The sequence below is a fragment of the Styela clava genome, chromosome 15 (genome assembly GCF_964204865.1).
Source record: "Styela clava chromosome 15, kaStyClav1.hap1.2, whole genome shotgun sequence".
NCBI classification, from domain to species: Eukaryota; Metazoa; Chordata; class Ascidiacea; order Stolidobranchia; family Styelidae; genus Styela; species Styela clava.
This window is the reverse complement of record NC_135264.1, coordinates 10872651-10890341: the sequence shown is the minus strand read 5'-3', so window position 1 is coordinate 10890341 and position 17691 is coordinate 10872651. Positions and strand designations below refer to the sequence as shown.

The window sequence follows — 17691 nt, the reverse complement described above, 5'->3', positions numbered from 1 at the left end:
AACCGTTTCCGAAGATTAATGAATTATATTTAATCCAATTATGTGATTTCTGCTATTGTTTAATTGATGCGTGCAAACAGATACATAATTCCGTAGAACAGTTAAGAATTGGAATAGATATATGGTCTAAATCCCCATATGAAACGCATATATTAGTTCAGAAATCCGACAGAGTGCAATTTTCGATTTAATTTATTAACTGTAACCGTTTGTTTCATCTCATTTTGTGAAGTGTTGTGTATTGTAAATTTTTTATGTGCTGTTATAAAAATTCAATAGAATAATATTAATATAAAGGACAATGAAATGCATTGCACAATTGGTAGGTGTATTTTTGGAAAGTGTGAACTTGAGTAGAAATTTAATTTTAATTTTTTTTTTTTAATTTTCATCAACCGTCCAATTGTTTGTCCTCTTCAAGTAGTCACAAGCAACAATGGCAACAATGACGCTATATCGTAAGTAGTTGGATGAAACAGAGTCATATTGATTCGAGTTTAGGTTTTATCTACGCAGTTTGTCACCTAATTAGTAATATATGACTAATGAAATCAGTAGGTAGGGTAGATAGACAGAAAGCTCAAAATCAGAAAATCTTTTACACAATATGGATTGTCCAGGGAAGGCAAAGCATTTGAACAATTTACTGAGTTGATTTTACTTCAAAATACCGGTACAATAGACATAATTTTTTAAATTTTCGTGGTAGCTGAAATATTTCCAAAGTTTGATTTTTTGGGCAAAAAATATTTAACCGAGCCAAGTTGGTTTCCCTATAATATCAAGTTACAATCGTTGATCATATATGACCAAGCACATTTTGTTCTTATTTATATGCTGTCCAAGTTCATACGAGAAAAAATTGAAATAGAAAAAAAACTTGTTCGAAATCAATGTTTGATATAATTTGAGTGGTTTTACTAATGGACCATGATATATTTGTTTTGTCTTAAAAGTTGGAATTTTTACTATTTTGGATATAAACAAACCACAGATGGCTTCATAGCCGAAAAATAGACGAAATTTGAAGCTAAAAACAAGTTTGTAACATATTTTGTTCGTAATTTTTTACAAAACAAAATAGATTTGTCAATTTAGAGACTAATATCAATGAAAATCGTATTTTCTTCATTTTTTGAAACTCTTTAACGGGAACGCGCGATACTGGCTCAAATTCACTTTCAGTCTTAAAGTGAGTTTGTAACGTTACTCTCACTGAGAATACCAATATTTATACAGGACGCAACATACTTAGAAATATTTTTTTTTTTTATAAATTTCTTGTTTTGTAATTTAGAATTTTAACATGTGAGATTTTGAAAAATATTTTTGTGTACTTATACAATTTTTGTATTGTTTGAAAATTGTGTTCAAATTCAAGTATCAGAATCTGCATTAGTATAGTTAAGTTACTTCTAAATTGATTTATTGAATTTAAAAATGTTTCCTTATTTTTTAAACAAGAGAACAAAGTTCAAATTTACAGGGTCAAATGACTATAATGACCATCACAATGTCAAAGCATTTCAGCCAAATGTTATAAGAATTATACCGAATGTCATCTGATGGTGTGTCCGTGAATTAAAAAAAACAGCAGAATTTTAAGTACAAAATCGCGCTCGAACGACTAAAAATGAAGCAATAGCCTTTTAGCAATTTCTTCTATTATTATATGCTAAAATTCTATCTGCCCATTAATTGCGGAACAAAGTGATTTTTCATAACAACAGCAATTCAAGAAAATGATATGCTATTTCGTGTCCAATAAATATGGCGTACCACACACTCTTGGTATAAATAGTAAATACCAGCATACGAAGTAAGAAGCGCGACCCTATTTACACAGCCGTTTCCTTTCCTATTACGTCAAGTTTTAAAAGGATTCGAAACGAATATGCTTTGATGAAACTAGTTGTTCCCAAAATTGGATTAGAATGGGATGACTGACTATTCTTTTTATCAGGGTCAAAATTTTGAACTCTTAATGCGAGAAAATTGTCGAATATCTTAAAAGTAAACTTATTTTCATTCAAAGTTAAATCACTGCACAATAGTCAAATATTACATATTGAGTTTTATAGCAATATTTTTTTTTTTGACAAAAATATACAATACAATGGATCATAATTATGCTATTACCCCAAAACTGACATATTTTGTCCTAATATTTCAGATCACACCGACTGTTTTTAGCAACATAGATTATACCACACACGTAGAGATTTTATTATTTGATGGCTTTTTTAAAATAATATGACGAGAAAGGTTATTCAAACTTGCCTAAACCATTTTATCATTATAGAAAAATCTAAATTTTTTAGATTTTTTATCTAAGATAAATGGCCAAAATTTGTTCACGTAAATACATAGTAAGATAGCCCAATTCCTATTTCATTTGTTATAATCCACGCAAATCTGACATTTTACCCTGTATGTAAAACCTATAAAACGAGTTATGATGAACCTTGGAACTCGGCCTTAAATGTGGTTCCAACTGCGGCAAAAATGGAAATGTGAAACTTCAAATAAATATGTATCTAAATAACGTAATTAAGTACATTCCTTAAAAGACTTTAAATAAGTTGTTACACCGGCGCATACTGTCATTGATTCTGTACGTCTTCAGTTTGATAGAACGTAATCGATTTGAAAACGACGATTGAGTTGGTATGATGTTTATGGGAGCATGTTGTGAAAACACCGACGCTCACGACGGCATTGATGACATTATAACCAAACTACAATTTCAATTTTTCATAGATATACTTCCATATTTGTTTATTAGGAAACTAGGCACGTATTTTGTAATCCACAAAGCCATATCAGTAATTTCATCAATTCGCTAGCCTAACATTTGAAACGTGGGCCCATCCCTCTGGTCAAAGCATAGTTAGATAGTCAAATGCCGTTTACTGGTACTAATTCCAGTAATTGTTTGTATAATGAGTTGTCGCAATTTTGAGACACTGTTACGTTTTACGTCCATAATTGAATGCTAACCGCCGTCGTTACACTTCACGTTTTATTCAAATCTGAAATACCGTAACGGTAGCGTTTCCTGTGGCTCATTTTATATAGCAAAAGTGTTGATTTCCGAGTTATTTTACAGCAAATATTTGAATTTGTAAAAACATTTATTTTAGAAAAATTACGTAATTTTTATGCCGAGTGAAGCTTCAGACAGGCGGCTCAAGATTCGTGGAGATACCTTAGCTTGTATTTTTCAGTCTTATATATAAATCGTGTTTGAGTGCTAAATGGTGCCTGAATATACCATAATTATCACGAGTAAAATGTTATATTCCAGGCAACGATTAGCTACGAATTTACTAATACTATGATTAAGTTGAAGTCACTAATAAATTGTAGTAAAATATGAGGGATTCTTAAACAGTGAATATATGCAGACAGTTAAATACTATTGTCCGTTTAGAAATGTTTCTATAATGAGGCTCAGTGGAAAGCATATGGAACTAAGAAAAGTAGCGAAGTACATATGTTTATTTATAGAAAAACATATTTTCTTATTGTGACAGAGTATACTCTCCAGTCGCCAAAATTGGATATTTTAAGATTCATTTGGACACGCAATAACAGGAATTTTCCTATTTTTCACTTGGCATATTATTTTGTAATTTGAGTCCTAATTAGAGTTCACCTTAGAGAGGCAAATGGGTGAAACCACTTCCGTGCTGCTAAGTTCAATTCGGAAGAAAATTTGAAATAAAATACCAAAAATTGAACTTACAATAATTACTTTAATACGAATACTCTGACTTGATACCGTTAGTATCTTCATGATTACTGAGTTCATAAAAATTTGGAATCTGTAAATTTCAAATATTTTAGGTAAATTTGCACAAAATTTTGTATCAAATTTCAGCCACTAAAAATTTGCTAAAATTCTATGATTGTGGTATACATAAGAGGCTAGATAATAGCACTTTTCACGGTTGATTTGTTAGTCTTATTTCTTGCTAGTTAGGCAAATCGTGGCAACTTTGTTATCAGTGATAAAATCAGTTAGGTAAAATTAACGAAGCAGGTGTTTGCGTGTTAGAAACTTGACGTGAGAAGTGTGACATAACACGAGTTACCAGCTGTTTTTGCCAGAAATTTTCGATCTATTAATGATGCCAGGCATGTGGTATTGATAAAACGCACCGCCGAGAAGCGTTTTATCTATGCCCCGTGTTTGGTAAAGATCAACAAACTATTCTGTTTTGAAATTCAACAACTAGGATGTAAAACTTTTAGAGTACATAATTGCTTGTCATTTGATTACTAGTACAATAGTTCAGTAACAGGTTGCAAGGCATGACACATGACAGATCCAAAGCCAAAACTGTAGGCCGTTTGATAGAATAAATTTAACTAGACTATCTAAGTTATAAAAAGATTTTGCAATCAAGTAAACATTTTTAGGACCTCCTGAAGTATGCGCACCAAGATGGCGCACAACCTGAACTCAGGGTGTGTACCAGGTTAGGGTTCAGGTTATGCGACATCTTGGTGCGCATACTTCAGGAGCATCCAATTTTATAATATCTTTCTAAAATTAAATATTGAAGATGAAAGTACATAGTTGGGGATATACAAAAAATTGTTTATTTGGAATTTGAATCATTTTTTTCATATATATATACTTAAAAAGATTTATTTATTATTGAAATTTTCGGTCTTTTTTTTAAAGATTTGGCGCTCCGGAAGTATTCGTACCAAGATGACGCACAACCTGAACAATCCTAACCTGGTACACATACTATGTTCGCCGAATCATAATTAATACAAATTTAACCAAATAAAAATCGGCATCTATCATGGTTTACTGCAAAGGGAATCTACAAAAAATATTCCAAATCGATGTAACCTATTTATCAAGAATTTTATAATATCCAACTGCAAATTCGTGTGCCGTTGAGAAATTGCGCTTGCACTCGTATTAGATGAGATTAAAGCAATTTCGATATTGTGTTTGAGATCTGCCAGATATCCAAATTGATTAAAATGCAAATGTCACTGCCTAGTTGTTTGTCTGTAATACCCAGAGGAACAGCGATCAATAGAAGATAAAAATCTTTTTCGTGCTTATATGGAGACCACCTTAAATGGACTGATATTTGTCGCGCTTGAAAAATAATAATATTTTTGGGAAACGTATTGGACAGGGCAAGTACTATGGACTCGTCATGAGAATGAATAAAAACAAATTACATTATAAACAAGAGAGGAATGGCCTAAATATATGAGGTCTGATGACTGATATGCCCAATTGCCCACCGTTATTTCAGCAAAATTCTGCTTATTTTTAAACGAATTATACCGAATATACAGAATTTGAGGTGCATTATCCGGGCCCGCAACGAAAATATGAAAACTTTAGTAGATACAGTGGTTACTATTTTTTAACAACAAATTTTGCAAAATAATTCATTGATCCATTTCGTGTCAAATATTTTTTTTTTTGTAATATATATAATTTATTCTGAATTGAAATTTATTGATAAGCAAAGACGTACTTTGATGCGATTATAATTTAAAAGTATAATAAGAAAAATTTAGGTTTTCATGATTCTTTTTGAAGACCTGCAATAACTGAGCAAAATCAATTTTATGACAATTCATAGCAATTTTACAAATTTTTATTACATTTTATAACATTTCTAACAAATAATTTTGAATATTCAATACGTCTTTGGAATCCATAAAAACTATTTTCTGCATTTAAACAAATAATGAGGCGGTTTAGCGCCTAAAGTCCAGCTTTAATGAGCTCGTGAATTTTTTGCGGGAATTAAGGGAAAAGAGACTTTGAACGCTGCCTTATAACAACAAAGGGATTGTTTCGCAAAGCCTCAATTGTACGTCATATTTTGGTGTTTTTCAGACGCGCCGCCAAAGAATGCAGACGATTTCTATCGTTATAATGTGGGATGTAATTTCATACTAAAATATCCTATAATCGGTATGCATAGATTTTCAAATTCGAAGTTTTGAAATTTGCATTTGGTAAAAAGGGGGTGCATTTTCATTGAAGTGGGTCTTACTATGTGTTATTTGTTTTTAGTGGATACTGATACCACGATTGCATTCGTGAAAAATAACGCCAATTACACAATACCACTCCCTGACGAAATCAGACCGTGCCAGCCTTATTTTTACCAATTAGGACAATGCTCGGTTTATAGTATAATCAATGTTGTTGTGAATTGGATATAATCAAGAGTTTCTATTTTTATTCCCGAAACTGATGTCTGTGATAAACTTTACCTGTAATCTTGCAACTTATGTAGTGAGATGTCCTAATATTCTATATTTGGCAATATCGCGCCCTAAAATATAAAACTGCTTACATGCTATGGAGTTGGATATTTTATAACCCGTGATATTAAATTTGTAACAGCCAAAACATCCAATGATGATTGCAAAAAAAGTTTTCAACTGAGTCCACTTTGGTGGTCACGATGAAAATTTCCTCGGAACAGGTTTCGTCACAGTTGGTCGATGGGCTCAACATAAATAAAAGTAATAAATTTAAGCCATTTCACAATGATTAAGTTTTACAGAGATAATGGATTGAAAATATTTCATACGCTGATGACATTTATATGCTGGACTTCTTACGGCCACGTGTGGCAAAATATTGTGGAATATAGATCGATATTTTGCCAGCTTTAATATTGTGCCACACTAGATCTTCACATAAATAAACATATATGTTTGACCCGAGACCACACTTGTAGATTGATCAAGTAAGCCGACGCAAGGGCGCCAAGTCCTTGTACGAAGTTTTGAATGTCTGCCCATTTTGGCGAATTGCACGTGAAAGCGTTCGTAGAAGCGCCAAAACTAAAGACATGTCATTCACCCCTTTCTGTGTTTAGAATGCAAGATCTTCACTGTCTATTTTTTTTGTTTGTCATGTATAAGAAAAGTCTGAAAGGTAGTTGCATATACAATTAATATTCATTCTGAGATATGATGAATGGATGTTTTCTTGAGATTTGACTTCCTTGTTTATTTCTGTTACAATGCTAACAAATCAATGTAACTTCAGAATATATATACAAGAAGTATTTTATAAATATATGTAATATTAATTCAAGCAGGGTATGTCGAAACGTCAAATATGAAATGCCGCCTTGACTTTGCTAACAAGTCCACAAGCCACAAATGAGTCATTAGACAACGTATGCACCACACGATGGCGATAAATCATGGTAATGCAGGACAAGATTTCGAGATAGGTGCTCGAAATAACTTGTAATTATCCAAACCAGAGAGTGTGTGGTACGTTACAGTTATCAATTGATGGTTGACGTCTGAATGATAACATCTTCGCAAAAGCAGATTTAAAATGCAATGCTTAGAGTTGTACCGAATACGTAAAAGTTTGATTGCTCTGTAAATATAGTTTAGAAATTGAGGTTTATAGTATTCGAGACAGATGGCCGTACTCAAATGACAAATTTTAAAAACATAAAATAGTAAACTTACCCACATTTCAAGTATTTACAGCATAATTTTCTAGCGTGAAGTATTCTAAAAATTATTTGTATAAGAACACACAGAACACGGATGGATTGCTGAATTTAGTTCAAAGATAAGGATACGGGCGGCGTCAAGATGTGTAAAAGTGACTGTATAAAAGTTGAAAAACAACTCTCAGCACAGAGGAATATGGAAAATAAAGGATTAAAATCAATATTCCGGACTAAAATTCCGTTGATATATTTTAAAGCTTTTATATTCATTTTAATTTTTGGGAATGAGTACAATTTAGTTTTTGGGAAAAATTGGGAACCCAAGCAATATACCGTTATAATACTTCCTACAGAGGAACCCAGCTCGTTGTTAAACTCAGGTACGTACGTGAAAAATTTATTATGCTCCTCTAATTAGATCAATACACCTTTTGCTTAACCATAGAACCCCCAATTCGGAAAATTATAAGCGGGAGTTAGTAACGCCAAATTCCAGATTCGCAGTGGAATTGTGAGATAAAGGGAGACTTGATTTTTTACAACGCTACAACCTTGAACAAAGCCTCGTATTGGAATTTACTGTCACATTAGGAACTACTATTTGTGAAGGGCACGAATACTTTCGATTCGGCATTACCTACCTATTTTACGAATTAATTTTAGTATTCTTATTCCACAAATGCCATAACTAAGTTTTTATTTCTGGAATATTTGAATTTAATTGTTTCATGTCATGTGATAATGCAAAGGGCCTAGTAATAGCCTATTTTTTTGCTATCCCATCTGATGCGACCGTGATCCATGAACACCAAGAACATGTTAAGAAATTCATTCGTTCATAATTCAAGATCTTTTTTACTCTTATTCAACAACTTATTTCAGAATCCGACATCGACAACACAGCAAGGTTAATTCTAAAGCGTTCAACGCCATCTACAATTTCAATAAAATGGTTTTATAAGTCAATAAAAGAAGCCATAAGAGGTTTGTATATTTTTAAAACAAAAGAAAGTTGGAAATGCAAAATCTTATAAAAGTGAATTAAAGTAACACTTTTTCTGTACCAATCATGGGTCATGTTTGAATGAGCTTTATCTACAGGCCATGCTTAATAGTGGGTAATTGTGCATAACCTCAAAGTAAAATTAAATATACAAAATTTTTTATAGTGTTAATACCAAGTAAACATTCCACGAACAGAAATATTCGAGCTTTCTTTTCTCCTGTTATTTATATATGGTATGTTGTGGGAAGATCAAATCTTATAATCTTTTCTTTAAAAATGTTAGAAGACAAATTATGGTTTTCTTAATATACATCACCATAACAACACGAAAATTCTTTCATGGTATAGGTTTCAAAAACAATAGTAAAATGAAAATAAAAAATTTGAGCATTTTTTTTTATAAATACATCGCTGTAAAAGATACACTAAAGTATTTTTAAATATATCGCTCTAGGAGTCCGTTCCGAAATTTTAATTTTTTTTAATTTTTGGGTAGTTTTAAAGATTGAAATTGCAGATCAAGTACTGATATTCCAAAATAGAAGATACAATATTCAATACATTGGGATACTGATTCGCCGCCTCTATTTCTATTCATTACACTCACTGTGAAATAGATATAAAGATAGTCATAGCGGAATTGCCGGACTCACCGATGCCAGATCTTTAACCTAGTAGCCCAATTTCTCATTTCAGAAAAACATAATTGAAAATCCCTTTTTTATTTTAGGTTATGAAGTCACAACAACTCCGGTCGTTTACCGAAAAAACTCAGTTCGACTTGCGAGAAATGCCATGAAAAAACAAAAAAAAATTTTTACTTCAAAAAACGAAGCAATTGTACGAAAACTTCGTCCAGGGAAGCCATACAATATCACTGTAAAACCAGTCATGAAAAATCCGACTATACACGTCAACGAATCCGATTTCTTAACAAATATATTCAGAACAGGTAAGAGGAAATTGACATAACATAATGACGTCATATTAAGAAAGACGACGTCACGAAAAACAATGAGAAGACGTCTATTCTTTGTGTTGTTGTCAAGGTGATTGCTGTTAAAAAAAAATCGACTTTCTCTGCAACTAATGTACCGATCGATGTCAAATTTCCAGTACTTTAAAAATGTTTTCCAATTTTCTCAGTCATATGCGACTTGACAATCTACCAAATATTTTGCTGCTTTATTTTAATTGAATTGGAATGCTTTTATTTCGCATTACTCAATCCCTGCGTATTGTTCGTCCGCCGATCTTTCAAACGAACTCGGGCCTTACCGTTATCGATTATTGTGCAATGCTCTCTTGTTTATTATTGTTATCGATCATTATCTCAAATGTTAAATCAATATTTCATCTACTGAGCGGAATTGTGACGTTGCAATGACGTCATAATTTGCGTCACCACTTCCAATCTTAGCACGTGCGTATTATACCACAGCCGTGCATATGACAGTATAAACTTACTGTAATGCCTGTTTCATCGGGTTGAATTTCACTGTTGACATGTGAGAGTGGGATTTGCCCTCATTGATATCCACCTGTTCGATGACCCACGCGCTGCTTCCTTCCCGTACATGTAATGCACACCTACCCCGAGCTTCACAATGTCAGGGACACGAATTATGTGGGAAAATTGCCCCCCTCCAACGTCCTTATCATTTACACACCGTATTAGATTTTTTGCATTCTACCCAAATACCGTTACCCCAAATTGTATTTCGTGTTTTGCAAAAGTATAGCTAAAATCGATTGACATTTTTTTGTTATTATATCATATTTCACGCAGAAATCGACCCACCATCATCAATGAACATTCTTCAGTACCCACGTGACCGCAGCGTCGTCGTCACCTGGAAGAAACCGCGATCCGATGTTGAATCGTTTCATCTTACGCTGACAGCAAAGGATAGCGTGAACAAAAGGTAGGAAATACGTGATGAACAATGTCGTATCTACGCATAGCGTCAAAAAGATGAGAGTTTCTTCAACCACTAAATTTTTAGGCTCAGATTTTTATAGGATAAACTGGGTAGATCTTAAATTAACTTGATCAAAGTTGCAATTCGGAATGTTTGGTAGAAAATGACAATCATGAGCAGTGTTTGAATTCTGTCAGAGTAATACTTTTTATAAATGAGAACCTAATAATTATGATGAATTCTCTAACAATAAGAAAATTGAAAACTAATTTAAATTTTTTCTGGGTCAAAATTGGAAAAGATTCATTTTTATCGATTTTAGGGGACCTTTTGGCAGTGATCTATAAGTTTAAGGCATCAAAAATTCACGCCTACAAAAAAAATAGCATCATCTATAAAAGTTATATTATAATATAATACATACGAAAAAAAAAATTAAAAAAAATGTAACATACTGAAAATATCATCTACGAGTGTGTCCTGTAAGAAACTCGGAACCTGACGTGAAACTCTAACGCCAAAACCACATACGTGACAAGTTGCGTTTTAGGCCTGAAGTCAAGCGTCCATGGATTGAAATACTCAGAATCTAGGTTTCGAAGCAATGTTCTCAAAAACGTCAAGAAAACTTCAAATCTCGATTTTAGGTGCACGTTGTTTCGGGCCTACTTGCGTATTTTTCAATACAGAAGACCCAATGAACTCAATTTATTGAAGTCTTTATACATTATGGATTGAATTCTAGATTATCTTTTTTGCTCCAACACATTATCGTCATTAAAATAAATCTGTAAATCAATTATTTACGGTCGTGTACAATATTTTCTTGACAAAATTAACATTCAATTTGCTATACAATATATATATATATATATATATATATATATATATATATATAACAATACAATATTACTTTACTCCAGCGAAAGAACTTGGTATGCAGCGTCGAGTATATCAGAGCAACGTATGGAGGAGTTCTCAAAGGAAGGCGGTAAATACACTGTGACTTTAGAAGCGAGAAAGGGGAAGTACAGCAGCAAAACACTGTCAAGAACGTTTCACATGGGTAAGAATACATGTCTGGCTTTTGTTTTATGCAACGGAGTTCGTTACTGGTCATATAGTTTTCGGGGTCAACATTTTTGAAACATTCTACTGGACTCTATACGAAAACAAGACATGGTTGCCTATTTTTCAACATCTTGTGATTAAATAATGCAAGTTTATATGAAATGATACAGTCAATATAGTAAATTAATTGTCAATTAACAGCGAACAATTGGATTTGCTGCCGTTTGAGACTTGGGTCTCTCAGACTTCTGGTATATATTATACACTCTAGTTGCTGGAGGATTAAATGTTTGCCGGAGGTTTTGAATAAGTATTCAGTTAACATTCAAAAATGATTGCTAAAACATGGTTGTTGACTTTTTAAATGAGAAGAGCCTGTATATTAATATGAACTTAATAGCATCTCCCAATGAGGATATCCGAATATTGTAACCAGTTTTTTTGTCAAGCGTTTTCAATAAATAAAAAATAGTGTATAGTTAAAGTCCTGAACAAAATATTACTGCTGCCTAATATAACAAAATACTTATTGGAAGTATTTTTGCTTCGTCGCTAGATGTCATCTTAGAGCAGAAAAATAGTTGAATTATCGTGCTTGGACTACCGTATTTTTGTTACTGTTATTCAAATATATCGCAATCACGGTGACTCCATTTTTTTATGTAATTCTAACTAGGGTCCAATGAGTGCACTCCATAATGACGCAATCAGTGCTGCAAAGCCACCCTATTTTTTGTCAATTTTTTGCATTTGGAAGATGGAAATTTCAATACTAAGATTGATAAGTGTGACGTGGCAGGGTAATTAAATAAATCAACATAAATAGTTGTGAAACTACATAAATTGCCATTAAATATCGAAACGTTTCCTAAAGTACGTAGGCTACAGCAAGTTGGAACGTTACAGCAGTGTTAGGTGAGGATGTAGTCTGACATTTTTCTTCTCATTTGTGCCTATGTTACGCCTCAAAGCAACCATAGGAAGCAGGTGTTTTGTATTATATGTTTGTACTTGCAACAAATCGCACTGTCACCGGCGGTGTAATTAAGATTGTGTCAACTTCTCAAAAAACAATCTTATTTTACAAATCAAGCGTGCAAAATTTAAAATAAACTTTTGAGTCAACTAAAAATAAGTAAAAGATAAATGTACTGAGCTTCTAGCGTTAAGAGTACTACAAATTGTCCCTTTTTTCAAGCTGTTCGATTTCCAAAATTTTTGAGAAGAGTTTTGAATTTTCATATCCAGAATCAAACTAGATATTTCGGTAGGCATTTGTCACTATAGAAATTTATAAATTCAAATATTATTGTTTACCTATTACATTTGTATATGGTTGGATATCTTTGCCCACAATCCGATGTAGATACAAATATTTATATAAAAATGATTGAACAACTCAACCATACATATATATGAAAAAACATGGCCTCTTATTCGGTTACAAGTAATAGTTAAGTATGGGAAATAGCTAGCCAGGTAATCGTGTATATGCATATACATGACAGACAGATGGGGTCATAGACAAAGACTATGCCATCGCATTCCACGATCGCCGCACATGAAATTCGAGATTGTAAGACCATGCAAACAGCCAGCATTGTAGCAAGCATCGTTTTCCTGAAGTTCATCACAGTTCGCTATTAGTTAAATACAAAATTTAAGAAATTTGTAAATGTAAATTCACATATAATCGCATGCAATTACATGATATTGAATGATAAATCTGAAATATGAGCCTACAACGTTGGCCATTACATTACCTCAAGTACAACTACCTTGTTTGAAAAAGTGAGTTCAGTTTCATTCGTTTCGACCCCGTTTCATATCAAGTGGTCTACTTCATCAAAATCATATCAACACAATAATGATAACCTATTTCTGGTTCAAATGTATCAAAAAAACGAAATTGAAATCGATGATTGCCACTAAAAGGATAAAAATCCATTAAGTTGGATGTTTTCACCGCAGACTAGCAACAAAAAGCAATTTATTGTCAGCAGGGAGATATAGTGAAGACAGACAGATTACTTTAAATGACAATCTGATTTAACCTGATCAACCTATGTGACGCCAGTACCGAAAATGAACATTACGTAGAAATAAATCAGTTGTATCCATAGATGGTGAATTGCGAAAAAAAGTAAATTTTACATGTTTTTTTTTCAGTATTCTGACGCAATTAATTTTTGTCTCAAGATGGATTTCTCTAGAGGGTTTCCGCGACGAGCAACAATATATTTTACTGCATTTATTTTGAATTCTTTTATGAAAGGTTTATATCGCGAGGCAATGATTTCTTTGGCGATTAAATTTAATTTAATCTCACGCTATGTTCGGAAAAAAAGTCATAATAATAGCGCCACACTCCTTGTAATCAAAAACAATTCAATCAAAAATCGAATGACATTGCTGTTGTTTTAAAAACAATTGAACAATAATATTTTAGCAGATGCTTGAGTATGTTTTATAACCATTTCTGTTTCCGACGTTTACACCTGTGAAAATTTGATACTCAGCTAAGAAAAATGTTTACAAAATGCCAAAACTCTTCACACGGCGTCGTGTGGGTCATGGGAACTAGAATAAACATTTTAGAAAAGTCGCCGGTATGGTGAGACGAGAGAAAATGTAGAATGGATGTGGTTTGATTGAGAACTTGCGCTACGAATAGTTATATGTAAACTGATGAAAACGTGTTTTGTATAGCAACTGCATTTGAGTTGTGAAAATTTTTGAAAGACAATCTGGTTAAGACCAAGCTAAATGTACAGTTGGTTATGAGTTTGTGCAAGAAGGTAATTGCCATCAGGTTTATAGGGAGCCGTCTTGATTTTAAGAGATGGAGAATTCATTGTGTTCAGAAAATCTCATCAAAACTCATTTCCCGTGTCTGCAAAACTTAAAGTAGCTGGTTAGGCGTATTATACTGATAACAGTATACGTCATTAATTCGAGTGCGTGCCATGAAAAGGTATATTAAAATGAAGTGTTTGGATTAGCCGGCTATTATTTAAGTTACGTTTTGCATAAATCATCCTATTAATAATGACAACCACCCAAGTAGAAAAACCACTGATAAATTGTTATGGATGATTCCCATAGACAAGACTACCTGCATCCATTGGTGAACTTGAATTAAGGTCGACTTGGCTGAGAATATATTTAGGTTTCAAGGAGAATGTTACATTCGATATGTGGAGATTGCATTCAGTTTCACAGAATAGAGTTTTGAATAGGGTGACGTAGCTTACGTATTTGCGTCAAATCTCAATCGCGGACGTAATTATGATTTTTATTGGTATTATGTTGACGACATTGTGAGAAAGCAAATAGAATTCCCACGCAGTATAGAAAATTTGTAAAGATAACATGCGTTTAGATTTATTTCAATTTCAGACAAGTCGGGACATATATGGAGTAAATGTTGCAAAATGGAACAAGTTTAATAAATATATGCTACAAATTGGACACGGCAATTTTAAGACAGCGGGGCTTGTTATCCAGTAAAACATGAAAAATTGACAAATTTTAAAGTTCGTATGCACCTACAGTCGTTTTTAATGAATTGGAGTTGGCAAGCTTATTTAACGTGTAAGCAAAATTATTAATGACTTCTGTTTGCCAAAATTTGACAATTTTTACTGCATTCCCAAACATCTGATTGTGCAATATTAGAAAACAAATATTCTGCAAAAATGTAAAAAATAAGAAATGTTCATGTTCAAACTATTTGATGTAAATTCACTTTCATAACATTTTCTCTTTAGATTTTTATATAATAATATATATAGTAAAAATTGTAATTGGAATTTTTTTGTCTAGAATTGGTATAAATAAGTCGCGAATCATCACTTGGCCATATATAGATTGAATAATCCTCAAGAGTAGATAGCGATGTTTAAAAATCGATAACGGAAATATCGGCAATGTTAGTACCGATTTTCCACGAAAATAAAAAGAGTGAAATAATCGATTTTTTAATTATGTTAATAACGAAATAAACAGCTGAGGTATATTCTTGAAACGAGGGCAAAATTTTTGTTATAGCTAAAAAGCCTTTTGCAATTTTGGCAACATCAATTATTTCTCGCAATTATAATATCGGTATCCAATAATTTTTTCTTCATCTCAGATCGGCATTACTTTTGAGGCTATCACAATATAATTTTAATTGAGTAATGACTCTATATATTCTTCTAATACCCACGTGCTTGCCCACCGCCCAACCATTGTCTGGTAATGTGAACTCAGCAACCTCTCAGTTCAGATTTCATCATGTTTCATGTATTGTCTAGTAATGGGATGAGAATAGAAATCTTTTAAAGATAGATTCCTTTTATCTTTCTTCTTAAGCTCGTAATTATATATTTAACAATTGATATTTATGTCGGGGACTAAAGGTCTCAGGGTGATTTGTACCCATTTTCTGAGCCATTCATGTTAAACGGCTTTTCTGGCTTATGGACGAAATAAATGGTTTAAGGTCTCTTTATTTTGTTAAACCTGGGGCCCAAATTATCTTTGCTCACACTTGTTGAAATGTTCTGTCGTAATTTTGCTCCAATTAGTGATCAGTTAACACTAATGCACGCTGGACGTATGAAAACAACAAGCTTATGTGAACGAATTGTTGATGAGTGTGTGGGGTCGTTACGATTCAGTGTTTTTTACCGGTGATGTGACATATTATGCAATTTTGTCTATTTTTCTTTTTTTTACTGAAAGAAAATGTTGATTTTTTATTTTACATTACTTTTCGTTTGAAATTTCGATTTTTAATTACAAATTTAGTTTTATATATTGGATGGTGCATATGAGCCGTCGCTTTTCGGAGACTAGTTTAGAGAAATACTCTGTATCCCTCTTATCTATGCTCTTGTATACCTATATATTTTATATCATTTAACACTCCCATTATCTGATTATCTATTCAATTTTATCTGTCAATACCTGATAATACATTGTAACTCCTCGTGTTATTAGGCCCTCATGATATCTTGTCGCAAAGTATGTTTTTGTCAATATTTACATACGATAATATGCATCTTACCGGTACTTCCTGTCCATTCAGTTAGAAATAAATTCACGGCATCCCTGGGACTTGAAAAATTACTGTCCACACATGAACTAATTTAATAAACCAATTATCGGTAAGCTTTTTTGTATGGTCCATGGTTGGTTCAATCTATTTCCAATCAGAGATAATTTACAGACATGCAATCCTCCCATACGACCACTTGAGGTTTTTGACACTTCCTAAGTTTTCGAGTGGAATGGCCTAGTTCGTCGTTCATCCGTGCAAACTTTTTTATTAAAGAAAAAGGAATTTTTCCTACTTTCGCAATTTAGGTGTCGATATTTGAAGAAGGTGCTAATGAGGTGAACCACCGTGTTTGATAGAAACACTTGTCAGTTCATCGAAAAAAATAAAAAAATAAATAAACTGTATTGTATGTGTTGAGAATAGTTTTTAGACATTTCAGATCAGAAAAGGTTTACCGGGATATACTGTGAGTAAATTTCCCACAAGTTCTAATTCAACCATGAGAAGGACTTTTTTCGTGTACAGTTGCTAGGTAGATGATTATTTGATTCGTTCATTCGAAATATGGTGAGGTTTCATCTAGGACTCTCAGATCAGCAGGTATTTGTTTGTCGTTTGAATATCGGCGAAAGGACGAAACATTGCTTTTATCTTGTTGTACTAAAGATTCTAAATCACAAAAAACGCGAATATTCGTTTTTCAGATTGATGTTCTTAGCCAGGCTAAGATGTTGCATTCAACTTAAATATAGGCGGTCATTTTTTTTTTCTCAAATATCACCCATCCTTTTATTTATCTCAGTATCAATAACATTACTTAGCTGGGTAGAATTTGATAAATAGAATTCCCTACTTGGACGTGGAAATGTTTTGAAAATCATAACTTTCCTACGCTTGCAATACACAAGATCAAATAAATAAATAAGTGTCAATTGCCACCAATATCGGGACCAATTCGAAGGATATTATTTGCTTATCTCCCGCCTACGCGTCAGGGAATTCATGGATTTGGCAAACTAACAGTACTGTAGTAGCAAATCATATCGGAAATATATATTTGTAAAACTTGCTTTATTTATGGCTAGAATGAAAAATGAACATGCATGATTTATGTGTAACTATTGCATGATATGGTACAACTTGATATAGAAACTATAGATG

At 32.8% G+C, this 17691-nt stretch overlaps 1 protein-coding gene across 8 annotated transcripts in view; it reads left to right on the top strand.

Moving 5' to 3' along the window:
• The first annotated feature begins 7564 nt into the window (after nucleotides 1–7564).
• The window catches only part of LOC120334548 (uncharacterized), an 83753-nt gene continuing 73626 nt past the window's right edge, over nucleotides 7565–17691 (top strand). For 7 of the 8 annotated variants that reach the window (XM_078120444.1, XM_078120448.1, XM_078120446.1 and 4 more), the window contains exons 1-5: nucleotides 7566–7864; nucleotides 8367–8468; nucleotides 9221–9442; nucleotides 10280–10415; nucleotides 11336–11478. In XM_078120444.1, coding sequence (XP_077976570.1) covers nucleotides 7627–7864; nucleotides 8367–8468; nucleotides 9221–9442; nucleotides 10280–10415; nucleotides 11336–11478 — 841 coding nt within the window. In that variant the 5' untranslated portion in view covers nucleotides 7566–7626. Of the gene's footprint in view, nucleotides 7865–8366; nucleotides 8469–9220; nucleotides 9443–10279; nucleotides 10416–11335; nucleotides 11479–17691 lie in introns of all 8 variants that reach the window. The other variant, XM_078120451.1, reaches the window with a different exon arrangement.